This window comes from Lithobates pipiens, unplaced genomic scaffold (genome assembly GCF_037356315.1).
Source record: "Lithobates pipiens isolate NorthernLeopardFrog02 unplaced genomic scaffold, aLitPip1_a1.2 Scaffold_22, whole genome shotgun sequence".
Classification (NCBI taxonomy): Eukaryota; Metazoa; Chordata; class Amphibia; order Anura; family Ranidae; genus Lithobates; species Lithobates pipiens.
In genome coordinates, this window is record NW_027507784.1 from 105,596,298 (window position 1) to 105,616,678 (window position 20,381).

At 41.8% G+C, this 20,381-nt stretch overlaps 1 protein-coding gene across 3 annotated transcripts in view; it reads right to left on the minus strand.

The window, feature by feature from the left end:
- Positions 1-20,381, minus strand: part of ATF2 (activating transcription factor 2) — a 176,891-nt gene that overhangs the window by 139,923 nt on the left and 16,587 nt on the right. For 2 of the 3 annotated variants that reach the window (XM_077448059.1, XM_077448058.1), the window contains exons 3-7: positions 14,582-14,652; positions 10,784-10,880; positions 9,024-9,142; positions 8,337-8,465; positions 3,317-3,373 (exon numbers count right to left, since the gene is read on the minus strand). In XM_077448059.1, the coding sequence (XP_077304185.1) occupies positions 3,317-3,373; positions 8,337-8,465; positions 9,024-9,142; positions 10,784-10,880; positions 14,582-14,629 (450 nt within the window). In that variant the 5' untranslated portion in view covers positions 14,630-14,652. The remainder of the gene's footprint in view (positions 1-3,316; positions 3,374-8,336; positions 8,466-9,023; positions 9,143-10,783; positions 10,881-14,581; positions 14,653-20,381) is intronic. The other variant, XM_077448060.1, reaches the window with a different exon arrangement.

The following is a 20,381-nucleotide window of genomic DNA, read 5'->3' on the forward strand; positions in this document are numbered from 1 at the left end:
GACTTATTACCTGTGAGAGGTGCTTATTAAGCCTCCCTATCCAGAAGTTAGCATTCCTGGCAAGGTAGGTAGCTGCTAATGCTGGGGCCATAGTGGAGGAAGTGGCTTCCCTCGCCTTTTTCAACAAGGATTTCAATTTGCAATCCATAGCATCTTGGATGTTCCCTCCCTGTGTCCTTAAATGAGAGATCAGACCTTTTTTTGTCACCTGGGAGAGGGCGGCGTCCAATTTAGGGACCTTTAGGAATTTTTCACAAACAGACTTTTCGCTCCTTGCAGCTCGCTGGGTCCTGGCAGAAGACAGGGAACCATCAGCCTCTGCAGCCATGTGGATCCGGCGTCTTATCCATGATTTATTTCTCCTTCCTGGGTCATGCTGGGCATGCTCCGCCCCCTTCCTGCTCTGGCCGGGAATCCGGTTTCAGAGTGAGGCTTGCAGCACACAAGTGTCCTCCCCCTGGTGTCTTACTTCCTCTGGGCTCTGGCAAAATGGCACCCGCTGCACACAGGTGAGGATAGGAGGAGAACCGAGCTGCTGAGTGTTGTGCAACGGCGGGGGAACCTTAGAAACACCCAGACCGCCTGCACCACACCCTGGGGAAACCTGTGAGAAGCTTGAAGCGGCAGGTTAGTGCAGCCCTCACTGGCATTCCTGAACCTGGCTCACAGGGGTACCATCCAACTCTTTTTAGTCTTCTGGTCAAAGAAAATAATAAACGTTTCGCTTTAGGAGAAATACAATCAATACTAAGGGACAAGGGGCTGTTTAACAGCTGTGAACTGATTGTGTTTCCTGTAGGGAGGAGCCTATCATCTCTCATATTTTGCCATGAGGTGAAAAAGTAAAATTTTGGTCTCATCTGACCAGAGGCCCTTCTTCCACTTTTTTGCTGTGTCCCACACATGGCGTCTCGCAAACTGCAAACAAGACTTTTTATGGCTTTCAACTACGGCTTTCTTCTTGCGAATCGTCCATAGAGGCCAGATTTGTGTGGAGTGCTCTCCTTGCCTGGCCTGTCAGTTTAGGTGGAGGCACATATCTTGGTAGATTTGCAGCTGTGCCATACTCTTTCCATTTCCAGATGATGGATTGAACAGTGCTCTGTGAGATGTTCAAAGCTTGGGATATTTTTTTATAACCGAACCCTGCTTTAAACTTCTGACCTCTCTGGTGTGTTCCTTGGCCTTTAAGATGCTGTTTGTTCACCAATGTTCTCTGACAAACCTCTGAGGGCTTCGCAGAACAGTTGTATTTATACTGAGATTAAATTACACACAGGTGGACTCCATTTACTAATTAGGTGACTTCTGAAGGCAATTTGTTCCGCTAGATTTTAGTTAGGGGTATCAAAATAAAGAGGGCTGAATACAAATACATGCCACAATTTTCAGATATTTATATGTGAAAAAAATTGAAAACCATTTATCATTTTCCTTCCACTACACAATTAAAGTGCCAATTTGTGTTGGTCTATCACATAAAATCCCAATAAAATATATTTACGTTTTTGGTTGTAATATGACAAGATGTGGAAAATGCCAAGGGGTATAAATACTTTTTCAAGGCACTGCACTCTCTGGCAGCCCATGTTTCCTACTTTCCCTCTGTGCAAGCTCTGCAGCCTCTTCCATACTCTTCAGCATTGCACATTGCCACAGATGCCTGTGTCCTCCACCACAAGGAGCAGGTTTTTCCACAGACCCCTATGTCATTGCAGGACTGAGCAGTCACATAATGAAGAAATCTCAGCAATTAGCACTGAGGAAGTACTTAAAGTGACAACAAATCCTGTTTAACCACTACAATACAGGGCACTTTCACCCCCTTCCTTCCCAGCCCAATTTTCAGCTTTCAGCGCTCTCGCTCTTTCAGTGACAATTGCGTGGTCATGCTACACTGTACCCAAATGAAATTGTTATCATTTTTTTCGCACAAATAGAGCTTTATTTTGGTGTTATTTATTCACGACTCCGTTTTTTTTTTTTTGCGATATAAGCGCAAAAATAGCGGAAATTTGGAAAAAAAACTATATTTTCTTTTTTCTATTTGAAAAGAAATCCAATAAAATCAAATTTTGTCATAAATTTAAGCCAAAATGTATTCTGCTACATGTTTTTGGTAAAAAAAATTCCGTTAAGTGTATAATAATTGGTTTGTGTGATCACGGACATATGTACGCAAATGATCATGTACATATGTGTGCAGGTGATCACGTACATATGTGTGCAGATAATCATTGGGACATGTGATTTTAGTGGGACATATGTGGGGGACATGTTTTTATTATTAGGGACATGTGTTTTTATTATTTGGGGACATGTATGTTTTGGGGACATGTGTGTTTTGGGGACATATGTGGGGACTGTGTTTGTACTGTGTGGTGTGTTGTGTGTGTACACTACACTGATGATCAGTGAGTAAAAAGCTGTAAAAAGCAGCCCATACTCACTGATCATCAGCCAGCTGCAGCGATCTGCTCTCTTCTCCTCAGCGGTGACTTCCGTGTGAGGAGAGGAGAGCCGATTGCCTAGCAACCGGCTGTTTGTTTACATCACATGACGGCCGTGATTGGACACGGCCGTCATGTGATCAGGAGGGCCAATCACAGAGCCCTCCTGCCGATCTGAGATGTGCCGTGTCCGGGTGACACGAGCACATCGGGATCGCGCCGCTGCGCGGGCGCGCGCACGCGCGATCCCGCTGCTCCTGAATGACGTTCCCAAACGTCCTATCAGGAGCAGGCGGCTCCCACCCGGCCGTATATACGCATTGGCCGGGTGGGAAGTGGTTAAAAAAAATAATCTATTCAGATATTTATTCTCAACTCCAAAAAGTACCTTCTATTGCTCTCTGCCTCTTTGAAATTCCTTTTTTTTTTTTGCTTCTGTAAAACAACTTCCTGTCATTCTCCATGGTCCCACTGCATTTAGGGATGTAGATAGGTTTGGGAGCTCACATGGACGTTTACATAGATTACATGGCCCTTAAATCGGTGGATATGTATGATTTATTTTTAGAAAATAAAGATACTGTTTAGTATCACCTTAATGAAGAGTCTAAAGCAGCAGAGGGAAAGTAGGAAACACAGGCTGATTATTATTATTATAACTATTCTATCTACTCATGTTAAAGGCTAAATCTGCTTAGCATATATTTCAATTGAGATCATTCTATCCATCACATCAGCATTGGGTGCGATGATCCAAAACACAAATACACATATGGAACCTATGCTGAGCTGCATTTACCAGCTCTAAAAAGTGAAAAATACATTGAATTTCTCAGTTTAAAAAGCTGCATTATCCTCAGGATTACCTTAGGATGAGGGTCTTCTGTTTTTGATATTCCATTTCCATGGTTCCTCTTAGTATCCTTAAATAAGGAATAAACCTCTTATTTTTTGCATTTGTGATGTATTACATGTAATTACCTTCTGTTTTATAGTGGTCCTCTCCTAACTGTACTAGATATACTAATGCCACAGGTGCTCCTATTCATAGGCTGTGGCGATGCCCCAAACTTTACCATTATTGGTCATCCAATTTCAATATACTTAACAGTATTTGCGCTACGTGGATACAGTTGGAACTAAAGTTAGCTATATTGGGTATTTCTCAGGACACACTTCCTGCGGAGGTCAGTTTGCACTAGACTAGGGCTTTGTTTTTAGCCCATAGATGAATACTTCAAAAATGGCTATCGCCCACGCCCCCCACCATCTCCCAGTGGTGGGATGCAGTTCATTTTAACCTATATAGGGAAGAACTGACCTACAAAAATAGGGGTTGTCCCAAGAAGTATCATAAGACATGTTCACCAGGAATCAACCCACACCTCCCCACTTGTAGATGTCGATTTAAAGTAATAGAAAGTCGTTCTGCCTGTACTATTAGATATGTGGAACTTATATTAGTACTGGTGCCTATATATTTATATTCGGTGCCCCAAGTGTGCATCAGTTCTTTAGTGGTGGGTCGCGGAATCGATAATGCTTTGATGCGTTTATCTGCTTTAACACTTTGTACTACTCTGGATTGCACAATGTCCTCTCTTACACACTGGATGTATAACCTTTGTTTTTTTTTATCTTGTTTGTTTCTCTTGACTCGTATTTAGTTTTGATTTTGTGAAATATGGTGCTTTGTTTGTGTGTAAACCATGGAGAAAAAAAAAGTCAATAAAGGACAGCACAGTAGTGTAGTGGTGTAGTGGTTAGCACTCTCACCTAGCAGTAAAAAGGGTTGCTGGTTTGAATCCCAACCACGACACTACCTGCCTGGAGTTTGCATGTTCTCCCTGTGCCTGCGTGGGTTTCCTCCGGGTACTTCGGTTTCCTCCCACACTCCAAACACAGGCAGGTAGGTTAATTGGCTTCTGTCCAAAAGTTGGCCCTAGTATATGAATGGGGACCTTGGATTGTGGGCTCCTTGAGGGTAGGGACTGATTTGAGTGTGCAATGTACAGGGATAGGGACAATTGTAGACACTCAGGTTGAACTGGGTGGATGGACTGGTGTCTTTATTCAACCTTACACTTACTATGTAACTATGTAACTTGATAAAAAAAAAAATAAATAAGTGGTCCTAAAGCCTGGGTATTTTTTTGTACCTTAACCTCCACCTCCCTGGCGGTCTGAATGTCAGTTTCTTTAAAGGAAATTTGTTGTTTTATATTGTAGGCCTGTAATTCTTAGGAATAATTTACTTAAATCTGTCAAAACAAGAGAGTCTAGTAGACATCCAAGGCATGATAAATTTTGAAACACGAAATCATAAATTACAATATAATAAATAATTATAAAAAATAATAATAATACATATTATTCAATAATGTAAGTAAACCAAAAACACTGAAATTTGTCCAAACAAGGGTGCAATATTACTAGTCTCTGTAATACTAGATACTGCATAGTGGTTTAGTAAACAGCCCTGGTATGAACAATTTTAAAACAGGGGACTGCACAAAGTCCGACGTCACAATCTGGACAATAGAACTGGGTTTCTTTTGTGATTTTCTTTCCACTGTCATCTCACTTCGAGCAACAAACCACGCACATCCTTGTAGGTGCTGACTTTCTCGGTTGGTGGGATGTAGTCCATGAAGTAACGACCAGTCAGGCGTTTCCGGGTTGAAAACACCAACAGCACAACGTCCAGCTCTATTCACAGCCATTGATGGTGTTTGGTGGTTCACAAAAATACGTTTGGCAACTTTCCAAATGAAGTCAGAATGAATCACAGGCTTGTCACTTTTTTTAGCAGAATGTAGGCTATATTAACTTGTCTATTCCTATAGCTAGGCCATCAAAGCTCTGGTATAGTTACTGGTGATGGTACAATAAGGTCAGCTGTTGAAAATAAAACACACTACTTATATATACCAGGGTCTTATTTATTTACCAAGACAACAGGAACGCTCACAAAAACACTAAAGGAAAATATTACAGAGCATATGAAATACAAAAACCTCAATGATACATTACGTAAGGTCGTCCTTGAGATGTTGTCTTGCCAGCTAGGCTCAAAAAAGGCAAGAGAGAGACTTACCATTCAATGAGCACTTTTAAACTGCATTTGGACCCCACCTATACAACACCCATCTAGCCTTCCAACCAAAGGGAAATAGATAAGAAGCAGCCCTTCTAATATCTGTCCATCCTCCAGGAAGCATTCTGTAGTGTCCCTAGGGGAAGCGTTTGTCCATGAATCACTGCTATCAGACCCTGGCCAAATCCTCAATGACAGCTGTTCTTTGAACTCAGCCCATCAGTCATCTTGGCAGCAGTGGCCTTCTTTGAAGCTTTGTTTGCAGACGTGTTAATCAAACAAACACTTCAATCTTTATTACACCAGGTAGTCTGGAGCCAAGCTCTACTCCCCTACCAGGGGGAATGAATCAACACCCTGCTGGGTCAACTTGCAACTTCAAACTTACGCCACCTGGCTGTATCAACCAGGAAGTAAAACTCCAGAAATATGATATTAAACCATGTTGCCTTCCAACAATGAGTGAAAGAACGGAAGATGTTGCCATTCCATAGTTGCTGTATTTTGGATTGAATTGTGTTCCTTTTCCAGTGTACACAACTGAATTCCAAACATAGCCAGTTGACGATTCGCATAGTATGTAGGATTTTAAGCCAAACTGTGCTCTCTTTTATGCAATGTATTGTACCAAGCTGAACCTTCCGTTGTAGGCCATTAGACTTTCATCTATGCTGATATCTCTTTCTGCCACATAACTCTGTTGGAAATTCTTTAGAATCATTTGAGATACTTCCAAAATTTTCTTTCGTTTTGGTGCAAGATGTGTAGTTTTATCAAATTCTTTGTTGTTTCTGAAGTGTAAATATTTAATGATCAGGCAAAATCTGTACTCTGACATGACCGTGCAAAAGAATGGCAAGTAATTGATTAGTTGCCCAATACCACTTCCCCACCACTCGTTGAAGTATTATTAGTCCCAGAAATTTCCATTTGTAATCTTTAGTCACTGGTTCCCACTTTCTGCTTCTTGGAAACTTCTGACGCATAGTAGCAAATTATTGCTTTGTACCGGTTTGTCTCAGTATTTATTTTTTCAATAACCTCATCGGTCAGAAATAATTGTAAGTATTGCCAAGGGGTTGTCGTGTTCAACGTCTACTTTCTGTCAGAAACCATGAATCAGACTGAGACAGAAGTACAGATAAATCTCACTTGTTAAATAATAATAAAAAAAAAAAAAAAAAAAAAAAGGTAAACAGAGTAAAACGTAGTAAAAACATAGCCAGAGTTCAGGAACCGTAACGAATAGTCAGACAAACCAAAACGTCAGGGAGCCGGAGATGAGCGTAGTAGAGCAGCAAACACGATCTAGAACCAGAAGGAATGTCAGCCAAACAAGTCGTTAACAGGAACACAGGAGAGTGTCTCTAGAGATGTGACCAAGGCGAAGGCAGAGATCATCTGGGCCGTATGGCTTAAGTAGGCAGGACTAACGAGCAGGATATCAACAAGTGAGTCACTGTGGAGAGATAGGAGCTGGCAATTAGCCGACAGCTGAGCGGCCAGCTCAGAGAAGGAAGGGCTGAGCCCAGCCCTGACACTTTCATACCAGATGCTCTCCAGTAAACGAGAATCTTGGGGGCGCTGCCTGATCCGCACCACAGTCAATAGAGCACCAAGTTCGCACATCACTGAGCTCAGTAGCAGAATCGTTGCTGTCATCACCTTTAGTGTCTGATGACAACATTTCCCCACAAATCACTACTGCTCAATTCTGAAAGTGATTCTAATTCATTATCGCTGTTTTCTAGCTGGTCTAAAACCACTTTTGTCCTAAAGGGATGGTTTTTGGATGCCTTGGACGTTCTCAAGTTTCCAGGCAGAAAGAATGGTAAAAGTGCAAGCAGGGCACTGGACAACACACTAGGGAAAAAACTGAGGTGAAATGATTTGATACAATAATGTAATCCTAACAGATTACAATGTATTGTGTGTATGGTTACGTTTTGAACTTTTTGAATTTCCCACCTGACTCCGCCCCCCTGCGTTGCGGTGCTTGCTTGCAGAGATAGGAACCTGGAAGATTGATGCGTCGGCCGGAGGACACAGCAGGAGGACATCGGGGGATCATAGGGTCAAGGTAAGTAACAGTACAGGAATATAACAGTGGAATCCCGAGTGTAGCTCAGGGTTATTGCATTTGAAACTGAAAATGAACTCTGAGCCACACTTGGGATTACCACCAGGGAGGTTAATGCCTTCCCTGCATTAAGCTAAAAAATTATAGCACCAACTATTACCCTCCCAAACACGTACCTGAGCACTGTCCGGCCTTCAGGTCTTTCTCTTCCCTCCCTTACACTTCTCACAGGGACTCGGGCAGAAGCCGTTGGCTTCTGCTCCTGTCAATAAAATGCTGTGAGGAGGGAGCGGGGGCGGAGCAGAGTTACGCTGTGTAGGCCAATGGACACACATAGCAAGGCTCGAGAGCAAGCCCACAGCTGTGCCACCATAGCAAGCAGCTCGCTATGGGCAACCACAAACAGGTGGAGCCTGGAGTGGCGTGAGGTTCCGGGCTACTTTGTGCAACCATTATACTTCCGGGCCACTCTGTGCAACCATTATACTTACCAGAGCAGATAAGTATAACATGTTTATTATTTTAGCAAACAAAATTCAGCCTTTAAAATCATTTTTTCTTAAATGCTCTATTCTACTAATAGTGGAATAATATAAGGCTTTTTAGTTTACTATATATAACCCGCCTGGGTATAATTTTTTCAATGTAACTAGCATAATCTATCACACACCAGAAAGAAAACATTAAGGTGTTTAACAATCTTACTGACCTTTTCGTCACTTGTGGTAGACTCAGGATGAGGTAATGGACTGTCTTGATGTGTTGTTTCAACTATAGCTGGCTCTTCAATTTTGCTTCTTATAACAGGAGTTACAAGAGGAGAGAGATCCAGAGGCATCTAAAGTAGAAAATGTGATATTATTAAGCAGACCCGGGAGAACACTTAAACAGTAGAGTAAAAGAACATGTTAGGGGAGGTAAACACTATAACTGTTTTTTCTAATAATGAAGGCTTTTGTATATTTTGGAAGCATCATTCATAAAGAGCTGCTCTACACTTGTGTGCCTCCATTAGCAAAGCTTGTGGGATAGTTACACGGCATGCTAAGCTGTTCTTATTCAGAGCATCACTAGTGACGCCTAACCCCATAGGTTTGCCAGGAAACCATGCATATATGAAGAGATTGCAATAAATAATTGGTTCATGAGGCTAAACATGATAAAACAAACAGCTTCATAACAGTAATAAAGAAAAATGTACGTGCCTTAGTTTAAAGGAATCATTTGCCAAATTTGTAAAACAGGGAAAAAAATACAGGCAAACCGTGTAAATAGTAATTACTATTTATTCGTGCCATTTTGTAGTGATGTAGAATTTCTATCATAACCCCACTGATCTATCCTTTTATTTTCCAGCCTGATTAGATTTTACTCCATTGCCTACTGAGCTTTTTACCTTCTTGATGTCATCATCTGATGCCTTCTTAAAATCATTTTCAAATGGACTTGCAAGTTCATTAAAAAGACCTACTTCTTCACAGTTCTTCAAGAATCGAGTGGGTGTCGGCGTTTGATCTGAAATTCCGAACAGTAAAAGAAAAGGCAAATATATGAAGAAAAATCTAACCTTATGTTGATAGCTGAAAGCACAGAACACATTCTGACACTATTGGGGGGGGATAAACAATGCTTACTAGTGACTTTATTGAACGTGTTTAGCGTATTGAAATCGAACATAGGAGGTCGTCTCAGGAAGAATGAACAAAAAACATACAACCTGCTAATAGTAGTCACATTCAATTGGGCTTGTTCTGTAATGCAGAAGACAAGTCTGCACTCATTCAAGCTTTAACTTGATAAAAAAAATATATACATATTTTCTATCTCATAATACTGGGTGAAGTCTGTCTGCATTAATGATCATCTAGTTCAGTGTTTCTCAACCTTTTTTCAGTCAAGGTACCCTCCAAATTTATGGACAGTCTTGAGGCGCCCCATTCTAAAATGTAAAATGTATTTTAATAGTTTTATATAATGCAGCAATAGCAATACACCTAGGACACGTTAAAGGTGATTTATTCTTCCAAAGCAAATACACTTTTGCAAACCGGTACTGACTAGTATTTCAGTGTTTCTCCTCTCCCTCAGTTTTTCTCCATTACTTAGTTAATGAGACCCCCAAAGTTGATGGAAAGCGGCAGGGGGGGGGGGGGGGGGTCAAACAAGGATGATATGCAGGCAACTGACATCCTTCTTATCAACTGATGTCATTAGGAGGTTGGAAGTTAGACTGTTTTAATGGTGTAAAATAAAAACTTGTGGCTTTGTGCAGCTACAGGCAGGTTTCATCCACCCACTGGCTTGTAAACAATGTTGGGGCAATTTTTGGGCATTTTGCCAAGGCACCCCTGAAGAAACCTCAGGGCACCCTGGTTAAAAAAGGCTGATCTAACTTATTAATGCCTTCTTTACAGTGCCAGTGTCAAGCCTGCATTGATATTCGCTCAGAAGACAAGTCTAAACACACATAAATGCAGGTAATATTTTAATGGTTCCCTTGACAGTGTTCATTCACGCATGTTTATGTGCAGTCTTTTAGAGAAAACAAAAATCTGTGCCTAAAGTATCCGATTAGACACATGGTTAAATGTATGTAAATGAAGGAATGTCTAAACGAAAACTGCTTGCATTTTGGGCATTTGTACGCGCATACAGCCCTAATCATTACTACCACTCCAATCCCATCCTGCCATAGCAGCTTTCAGCCTCTGAAAATTACAGGCTGCCAGCAAGGGGCTGGACAGTGCCCCTGTGCCTTCCTTCTGCACCAAAATGCCAGGATCTCATGCACCAGAGCTAAATGCCCAGTGGGCAGGGGGCCTAATACTAAGCTGAAGCCTGTCCCTCTTCTCTCCTAGTAGTGAAGCATTTCAGCTCATGCTAACAGCAAAGAGAGTTGAATAAGAGCCCTATGATTTACATGCTTTCATCATACATACTGATATTCGGAACACTGATATGTAAAGTAACTATATATCAAAGAATAAACAAACTGTTAAGTCTGTTCACCTATTTTAAAAGCATAACACGTACTATATGCAAACGCTAATGCAAAGCTGCTGAAGTCACTACAGCTATAAGACTTCAGAGTAAGTAATCAACACATCTCATGTAGGTGTGAATTAAAGCAGACTCTTCTCCTTCAGGAATACCAACCTGCAACGATTACACTGTCATTGCGAGCAGGCCCAAACTTCAGTGTCATCTCATGTTTATGCTTGTGTACAGCCAGATGATCTTCATTGGTAAAACGCTGTCAAGTAATTTAAAATAGAAATTGTTTATTTGAGGAAAACAACAGATCATAATATTTTATTAAAGCAGCTGTAGCAAAATAACTCAAAGCTCAGTTTGTATAATTGCTACTAGTGACCCAAGAATTACGATGAAAAGTGAAAATCTGCCCACTTTACTTGAGTTGATTAAAATCTTCAGCTAATTTTTTTTTATTTATTTTTTTGGGCATGCAAAGATTAAGGAATAGGCTTTGTCAGTTTATTAATTTCTGTACCATTACACCATTTGGCAAGATTTACACAGACTTGATTTGCTTTTGATAAGGGCAACAGGGGCAGGAGGTGAACTTCACAGAGATACAAACAGCAATAAAAACAAAAGGGTTCTAACCCTATCTCAGCCAATAATGTTTTTTTCAATATGTTTTGAATCTTTGATGCTTGTTATTGGTCACCAACATTTTCTAACATCCTGAAAATCTCTGCAACAAATTAAATGATCTGGCCACCTGAAACTGATCTTGGGCAGATGCTAATGGGTTGAATAACCACCTAATCCACAAAAGTGGGGTTTCTGATACAGAGATCTCTGCATGTGATTTTCTAAATTGACCCGTTCCGTTTAGCCAATTTGTTTCCTCTGAAGAATGCAGTATGAGCACTAATATTCCTGCAGCAGAAAGAATGGGAAAAGCCTGCAAGTCCAAAACAGAAAACTCGCGACTAAAAGCCAATTTAGAGACATATTAAAAGCCATCAGCTGATTCAACCCACCAAAATATACCCATAAAATGAAATATTAGTCAACAGTGAAGAAAGGGGGGGGGGGGGGCAAGGCTGTAATAGCAACAGTGAACATACCCTTCAAGAATAATTATATTTTCCTATAGCAAAGCGAGTCATTTTACTATACATGCCCCAAATAGAAATATTGAGTCAGGGTAATAAGAATTTGATGGCTCTGCAGCCACAAAGATGGCCACCTCTCTCATCTTCAGTCAATAAAAACATGTCGGTGTATGGTTTGATTGTAGAAAAGTTCTGAAGGAGTAGAGTAGTAGGCAGAGAAAAAAAAAAAAAAAAAAACTCACTTAAATTGGGAATGTAAACATTATAGGGTGCTTTGGAACCCTATTTGCTATATTAATAAAGTCCCCTCTTCAGTAGCAACAGAGATCATATTCGATTGTAGCATTAATGTATAGAGGTCACAAACAAGGGAATACAGGGTATTTGAAAAAAAAAATACATTAACAGATGTCATGTTCAGGGAAAACTGCAAGTTAAAAAAATCTATTGAAAAATAGATAAGGGAAGCGGAAGCTTTTTGTAGCCTTCTAATGCATAACAGAGCTTGGCCACACCTACTCCCCAGACTCCCTATTATGTTGCAGGCCCTTATTGACCAAGTCATGACAGGTGCAAGGTGAAGCCAAACTTTTGAAGGAAATGTTAATCATTTTTTTTTATTTCCTACAGGAATACATCTCTATAGTAGATTAGGTTGTGGAAAAAATCTGGTGTTAGAATTTTGGTTTAAAATGTAGAATATTAAAGTCTGTAACACCCAATGGCTCAACAGTGGGTAAAATGGAAGTGATGCCAAGGTAAATTGTTTAGGTCTTTAACCGCTTGCCGCCCGCTTCACGCCGATATATGTCGGCAGAAGGGCTCGTACAGGCAAACTAACGTACCTGTACGTTTTAGAGGCGCCCGTGGCAAGCTCCATGAGTTGGGTCGTGGGTCCCGCGGACTCGATCGCCTAACGGAGAGGAAGAACGGGGAGATGCTAATGTAACCAAGCATTTCCCCTAGTGACAGTGTCACTGATCTCTGCTTCCTGTGATCGGGAGCAGAGATCGGTGACGTTTCACACATAGCCACGCCCCCCCACAGTTAGAAGCACTCCTCAGGACACACTTAACTCCTACACTGCCCCCTAGTGGCTACCCCCTTCACTGCCAGTGTCATTTACACAGGAATCAGTGCATAGCACTGATTGCTCTATAAATGACAATGGTCCCAAAAATGTGTAAAAAATGTCCGATGTGTCTGCCATAATGTCGCAGTCACTTATTGCAAATTTTTTACCAAAAATATGAAGAAGAATATGTATCGGCCTAAACTGAGGAAAAAAATGTTTTTTTTTATATATTTTTGGAGAATATTTATTATAGCAAAAAGTAAAAAATAATGCGTTTTTATCAAAATTTACGATTTTTTTTTGTTTATAGCGCAAAAAATAAAAACCGCAGAGGTGATCAAATACCACCAAAAGAAAGCTCTATTTGTGGAAAAAAAAAAAAAAAGGGACGTCAATTTTGTTTGGGAGCCACGTTGCACGACTGCGCAAATGTCAGTTAAAGCGACACAGTGAATACACACGGTCAGACAAAGTTGTCGGAAAATCCAATCGTTCGGAACGTGATGATGTTCGTTCTTTACAGCGGAACTACGTTCAGGCTAGTAGCCAATAGCTTTGGTCTTGTAATTTGATCATGATCACTTTGTCCGATCGGAATTCTCTACAAACGATCGGACAAAGTCTGATCAGATCATGTTGTCGGAAAATTTAATATCCAGCTCTCAAACTTTGTTGGTCAGACATTCCGACGGAAAAAGTCCGCTGGAGCCCACACACGGTCGGATTATCCGACAACGCAGTCCGATTGGACATTTTCCATCGGAATTTCCAACCGTGTGTATAAGAGGAAGTTTCAGGAAAAAAAACTTAACATTTTAAATAAAGAATTGTGAAGCAAAATAAGGGTCAGTGCCCATCTGCAGACCCACAATTGCTAGGAATGCAGTGCCCACCATTGCCAGAAATGCAGCCCCACCATTGCCAAGAATGCAGTGCCCACCATTGCCAGGAATGCACTCACCATTGCCAGAAATGCCACCCTACTATTGCCAGGAATGCGGCCCCCGCCATTGCCAGGAATGCACCCACCATTGCTAGGAATGCAGCCCCACCAATTGCCAGAAATGCAGCCCCACCAATTGCCAGAAATGCAGCCCCACCAATTGCCAGAAATGCAGCCCCACCAATTGCCAGAAATGCAGCCCCATCAATTGCCAGAAATGCAGCCCCATCAATTGCCAGGAATGCACTCACCATTGCCAGGAATGCACTCACCATTGCCAGGAAAGTATCCACTATTTCCAGGAATGCACTCACCATTGCCAGGAATGCACTCACCATTGCCAGGAATGCAGCCACCATTGGTGGCATTATCTCACAATTACCATCAGTGCAGCCTTGGAGGGGACATGGAGGGGGCAGGACGAGCACCAAAGATATCCTACAGGAGAATCTCCTGTTTACACAGCGGCCTCTTTAAGAGAAAGTCCCGCCTCCTTTGATGGACAGAACAATCTCCAATGGCAGCGCCGGAGACGGGACTTCCTATTACAGAGGCTGCCGTGTAAACAGGAAATACTAATCCAGTGTGCACGGCAGTCGTCCCGCCTCCTCCCTCCAAGGCAGCCAGCCTATATATCTTTTGTGGCCCCGGCGCTGGGAGATCGTCGGGGGCCACAAAAGATATACATGTTTAAATAACCAGACAGGCCGTTCAAAACCAGACCGCGGGCCGGACTTTGGACATGCCTGTAGTACAGGAGCTGGATAAGGAAAGTGTATTATGTTTTTCATAGATACAAATTTACTTCTTGTGAATATTTGCTTAGTCTCTTTACATGAGTTGAGTCTTACCTGGCCACATCCAGGGGCAGTGCATACAAATGGTTTATCATCACTCATATTCTACAGGTCCTTGTTTTTACCTGCGGGGGGAAATAAATACATTATCACATATCCATACACATTATATCTGAATAACCAAATATATTTGTATATAAATGCATGTTCCCTTTTAACAATATGTATATGCATTGCATTTTGTAATTTTCTCTTATAACAAAGCCTTAAAAATGGTAAAAAAAAAAATAAAACATGTAGCTTTCAACAATGTATATAAAATCACTTCTAATTGAAAAAAAAAGTATATGTTTACAAACTCACCATGTCATTAGGTAGGCACATGCTTATTAAGATAAACAGTAACCCGACTGCTTGGTTATTGCAGTTTGTACGTCATCACTGCTCTAAGCACTGCCTTAAAAAGTCACAGAACACACAGGAAACTCACAATGCTGTATGGCATCTAATAGGTGTGCAAAGGCACTTTGGTCACTGAAATGTCTATGCTTAGACTAGAAAACAAAGTTCAATTTTTTTCATGATACTGTGAGCTAATCATGAGCTAAACTACGGAAACACACACACACACACACACACACACACACACGAATGGCAAGGACATTTTCTTGATATAACTCTGTATGTATAGAGCTTTATGTTCAAACTAGTAGTTCCTAACATTCAGGTTTTATAATTCTACAACTGAAGGGTAAGGATCAAAGGATCAAACTTTGCACTTTAAACCAATAGGAACAAAATCAAGCAGGTTATGCATGGCTTAAAAAAATGACTCCTTATTCGGTTGCAGATTTCAGAACCCCCCCCCCCCCTTTTTTTTTTTTTTTATAAAAAGGAACAACCTCTTTACAATAAAACAAATTTCTATCAGCACAAATAATAACCGTAATCGCTAAATAGTGATGTAATATAACAAAAAATCCCCCAAAAATATTTTGTTTGGAAAATATCCCCCCACCTGGCTGCTGCACACACAGGAAATGTTTTCACTTCACATATAAAATACACCTAACAAAACAGCATCGCGCTTCCTAAAACTACCAATAAATCCTTAAATAAGAATATGCGATTAACTTGCAATATAGCAAGATACTGAGTGCACAATCAAATATTCATGTTCCCTGACTGGGAATAGTGAAAAATACACAATAATGAAATATACATGTTCACTAAGTGGGAATAGTGAACAATAAACAATAAAGTCCACACACTCAAAAAAATGAATTGAATAAAAGTAAGAGTCCAAATGCACAGATGTAATCCTCAGAGTCTTCTGCACAAAAACACAAAACACACCATCAGTGCATAAACATTGAAAACGCAAGTGTTCTCCTCCACCTCAATATCCTAGCCGCTCACCTCACGTTCTGACCCCCATTTCACCTGAAGGTCAGAGAAAGCAGGTTCCCTCTCTGGGATACATACGGATCAGCTGGTCACGGAACTCCTATTCCTTCCATGCTGCCTCCGGGTGATTAGATGGATACCAGCCAGTACAAATGCCCTCAATGAGGTCCGGTGCAAACGGGAATAAAAAAAAGCAAAATCTAGTGCTCTCTGTATATCAAAACAGTTTATTTCCTCATTAAAACGTTACTCACAAAACGCAGCACTTAAGCAGTGCGGGCTCAGGATGCATAGAAACGACAAGATGCTTGCGGGATGACGCTGCCACTGGGACTCCTTCCCCCTATACACATTACATCGAATGGGCTACTACACCACTGTGACTTCTTCAGTAGTTCAGCCCTTACTGCCGATGGTTGCATCCTATGATGTAGCATGACCATGAGCATCAATCCAAGTGGACCATACTTTGTCAAACTTTTTTGGACAGCTTCAACTCACATAGGTTATATACAGGTCTACACAGAAGCAACACTGCATTAACTGCAGAAATCCAAGTAGCCACTGTTGGCCAGGTGGACGGCTTCCATCTAAGAAGGATCTCTCTCCTCGTGATTGGCTCTTGGAGCTGATCTCAAAGAGCATGTCTTAATTGATAAAAGCGAAAGGACATAGATTGGGGCATTGAGAACCTCTCCCGCAGTTCCACAAAGGAAGAAATTCTCCCATTCACCCATTTGTGACAACGTGCTTCAAAGCTACCACCCCTAGGGCTAGGGCAAGAGGCTATTGAAAAATGGGTTTCCTGCTATATCTATCTGCTGAGGCGCGTTTGTGTCCTGAACATTCAGGGACAACCAATTTAGGGTCACAGTACACATGAGAAAAAGCATAAATTGGCTCCCCTGAAGAACAAACCACGCGGACTCAGTGAAAGGGTGAAAAGAAAGGAGAGTCAAGCGTAACACAAGAAAAAAATACTCGGCAACTTTCTTTAGTAGAACTGTCATCAATACATAAAAAAAATTAGGCCCATAACATTAAAAGGGCATTTAAAAAAAAAGGTACAACCAAAAGAGAGAAAGAAACAACAAACAACTTCATAACCATATTAATATAACTGTGCTAGTGAAGCTGGTCATCGGCACCCGGAGACCCACGCACAAATGGGGAACAGATAAAAGTAAGCAGGACACACAGAAGAACACTGAGTCGAAAGCAGCATCAAACTCTGAAGCCCGGGCCTGCTGGACCTCAACTTAAATGTAAAGGGTCACAACCCGCAACCCACAATGAACAAGGAATCCCCAAAAACCAAATGAAGATATTCAGCTCATCATAGGAGGGACCCCCTCCCCTTTCGAGCATCGGGGTGCTCTCACCAAAAGTAATATTTAGGAAACATACAGAAAAAAAAAAAGGAACAGATGGCATAATACTCAGGAGGGCTAACATCGTACTAATATGGTACTTAAATTAACACATTTTCCATAACCCAGTGCTGCCATCTCTCAGTTGGGCCAGCCCAGGGTAAAAGTAACATAAAATGGGGAGGGGATGGTGGGAGAGCTGGTAAAATTTCAATCCATTTATGGGTAGCTTTACAATTGGTATACAGTCCAGGTATACCAGGGGATGGGCCTCCCCTGGTATACAGTCCAGGGGAGGCCCATCCATTAACCACTACAATGCAGGGCACTTTCGCCCCCTTCCTCAGCGACGACTTCCGTGTGAGGAGAGGAGAGCCGATTGCCTAGCAACCGGCTTTTTGTTTATATCACATGATGGCTGTGATTGGACATGGCTGTCATGTAATCAGGAGGGCCAATCACAGAGCCCTCCTGCCAACCCGAGATGCGATATGTCCGGGTGACACAAATGCATCCGGATCACGGCGCTGCGTGGGTGCGCGTGATCCCCCTCCTTCTGAAGGACGTTCCTGAATGTCCAGTCAGAAGGAGAGAGCTCCCACCCAGTCGTATATATACACATTGGCCGAGTGGGAATTAGTTAAGGACGCACGGGTGCCACCACCTATATGTAGAATGGATAGATTCATGCATAGCATGGATCTATCCATGGCTGCTGTGGCCACCCCCTATTCTGGCATCCGGACCATTTTCGGATGCCGGCACCTGAATTACAGCAGCGGGGGTGGTTTTTTGAAGCACCGGATTAGAGCCATAGGCTCTAATAGGCTTCAAAAAAGGTGTACTCACAGCGCAGAGCATTGCGCTCGGAGCCCACCCAAGTGTGTTAGAAAAGCATATGAACCGCCTCGCCACCAATCAGGAAGTACGGGTCTAATACCAATCACCTGATTGGCTGAAGACACAGGCGATTCTATTGGATGCCTAGCAGAAGGGAAGAAGAGATGCACGGGAAGCATGGAGGACACAGGAGCCGTCACCTGATCCGCTGCCCGTCCCACAGCTTGGCGCTGTCACCATATAGGGTATGTGTCAGACAGCGAGTGGGCGGGGCGTCACAGTAAGGATGCAATTGATGCAGTGGCTGCATTTGATGGGCTCAGTGGCTGCATTTGATGGGCACAGTGGCTGCATTTGATGGGCACAGTGGCTGCATTTGATGGGCACAGTGGCTGCATTTGATGGGCACAGGGAGGCAGCAATTGATGGGCACAGGGAGGCAGCAATTGATGGGCACAGGGAGGCTGCAATTGATGGGCACAGTGTCAGGGCTGGCTTAGCCCTTCCTTCTCTGGGCTGGCTTCTCAGCTGTTGACTAACTGCCAGCTCTCATCTCTCTTACCAGCTGTTCCTGATCATGCTCGTCTGACCTGTCCAGCTCACTTCCCCTCTGCCTTCGCCTTGGTCACATCACAAGAAACCATCTCCTGCGGTTCTGTTTTAAGACTGGCTTGCTGACATCCCTTCTGGCTCCTTATCCTGCTTGCTGTTGCTCTACTTGGATCCCTGACTTCTGGCCTGGCTGATTACCCGATCTGGTTATTGAACTCTGGCCTGGCTGACTACTCTATCCGGTTACTGGACTGACTATGCTTTGACTACGCTATTTACCTTTTTATTTTTATTTAACAAGTGTGATTTAACTGTACTTCTGTCTCGGTCTGATTCATGGTTTCTGACACACAGTGAGGCTGCAATTGATGGGCACAGTGAGGATGAAATTTATGGCACAGTGAGGCTGCAATTGATGGCACAGTGAGGCTGCAATTGATGTTTTTTTTTTCAGAATTTTAGTTGGTTTTTGCGCCCCCCCCCCCCCCCAAAAAAAAAAATTTTGAGCACCTGATACAGTTGGAGACACCTTGAGAAAATGCTATTTCTGACATTGCTGAGCCGATTTAAAAAAGAAGTTGAAAGTCTTCCCACACTAAAAAATGTTCACTTCAAGGCTCTATGCGCACTAGCATTTTTTTAAGCACAAAAAAAGCTGCCAGGAGCATTCAGCATGTTTTTCTGCTGGAAAAAAAACGCTCCACAAAAAACACTCCAAAAACTGTTCCTAGACGCTGAAGCTCAAAACATGCTAATAGCATAAAGTGCATAGACACATAGGACATCAGTATTTAGCTACTAAAATGCTAACAGCTTCTAGGAGCTTAAAAATGCTAGTGTGCATGGAGTCCAAATATTCAATGATGTGTATAGAAAAAAAAGTAAACAGGAATTTGCTTTTCACATTGCATATTTTAAATAAAAAAAATTACAAAATTTATTGTGTGAAGATTCTCCTTTAGTAAATCAGGATCTAAGGAGTTCTATGGCACACGTTGTATGGCACTAAATCTGTCTCTTAGAATTTACCTCTGGTTAGTAGATCTTGGGGAATGGGATTCGGTAATACATAAAAATCAGGTTACACATATTTGCAAATTTTAAATGTCTTACTTGCGAACACCTAAATTATGCTCTTTCAGAAATTTGTTCAGGCTATTTATTATCATGGTGTGAAATAAACAGTTTGAAGTTTGCTTAATGCCTGCTGCAAGACTGGTCAAAGCTAGAACTAGCAGTCCCACTGGATCTACATTCTACATCCCTAGAGCAGTACTGATGGCTTCTTTAGGACTTCAAAACAAATGCTCAATCCTCTTAAAATATATTTTAAATGTGGAACTTTTCAAATTGGTAAATACAAGAGCCCGAATTATAACTGTATAATATGGACAACTCACAAAAAAAGGAACTCCAAAGAGTTAGTTAGCACTGTACTCTTTTCTGTGCTAAAGAATAAATAACTGCATTTATAATTCAAAACAACAATAAAATATAATAGTACAAAAAACTTCACCACCACCGAAGTAAATATGTTACATGCGATTCCAAAGTAAATAAAACCTAAGTTAACCACGGGTTCCAGGAAAGAAACAGTTTTGATGCGGGAATCCCTCCTGCCGGGTCATGGTCATCTCCTGATGTCCTGGCGGGGATGGCTCCCCCCCCCCAAGAAAGTGATTATC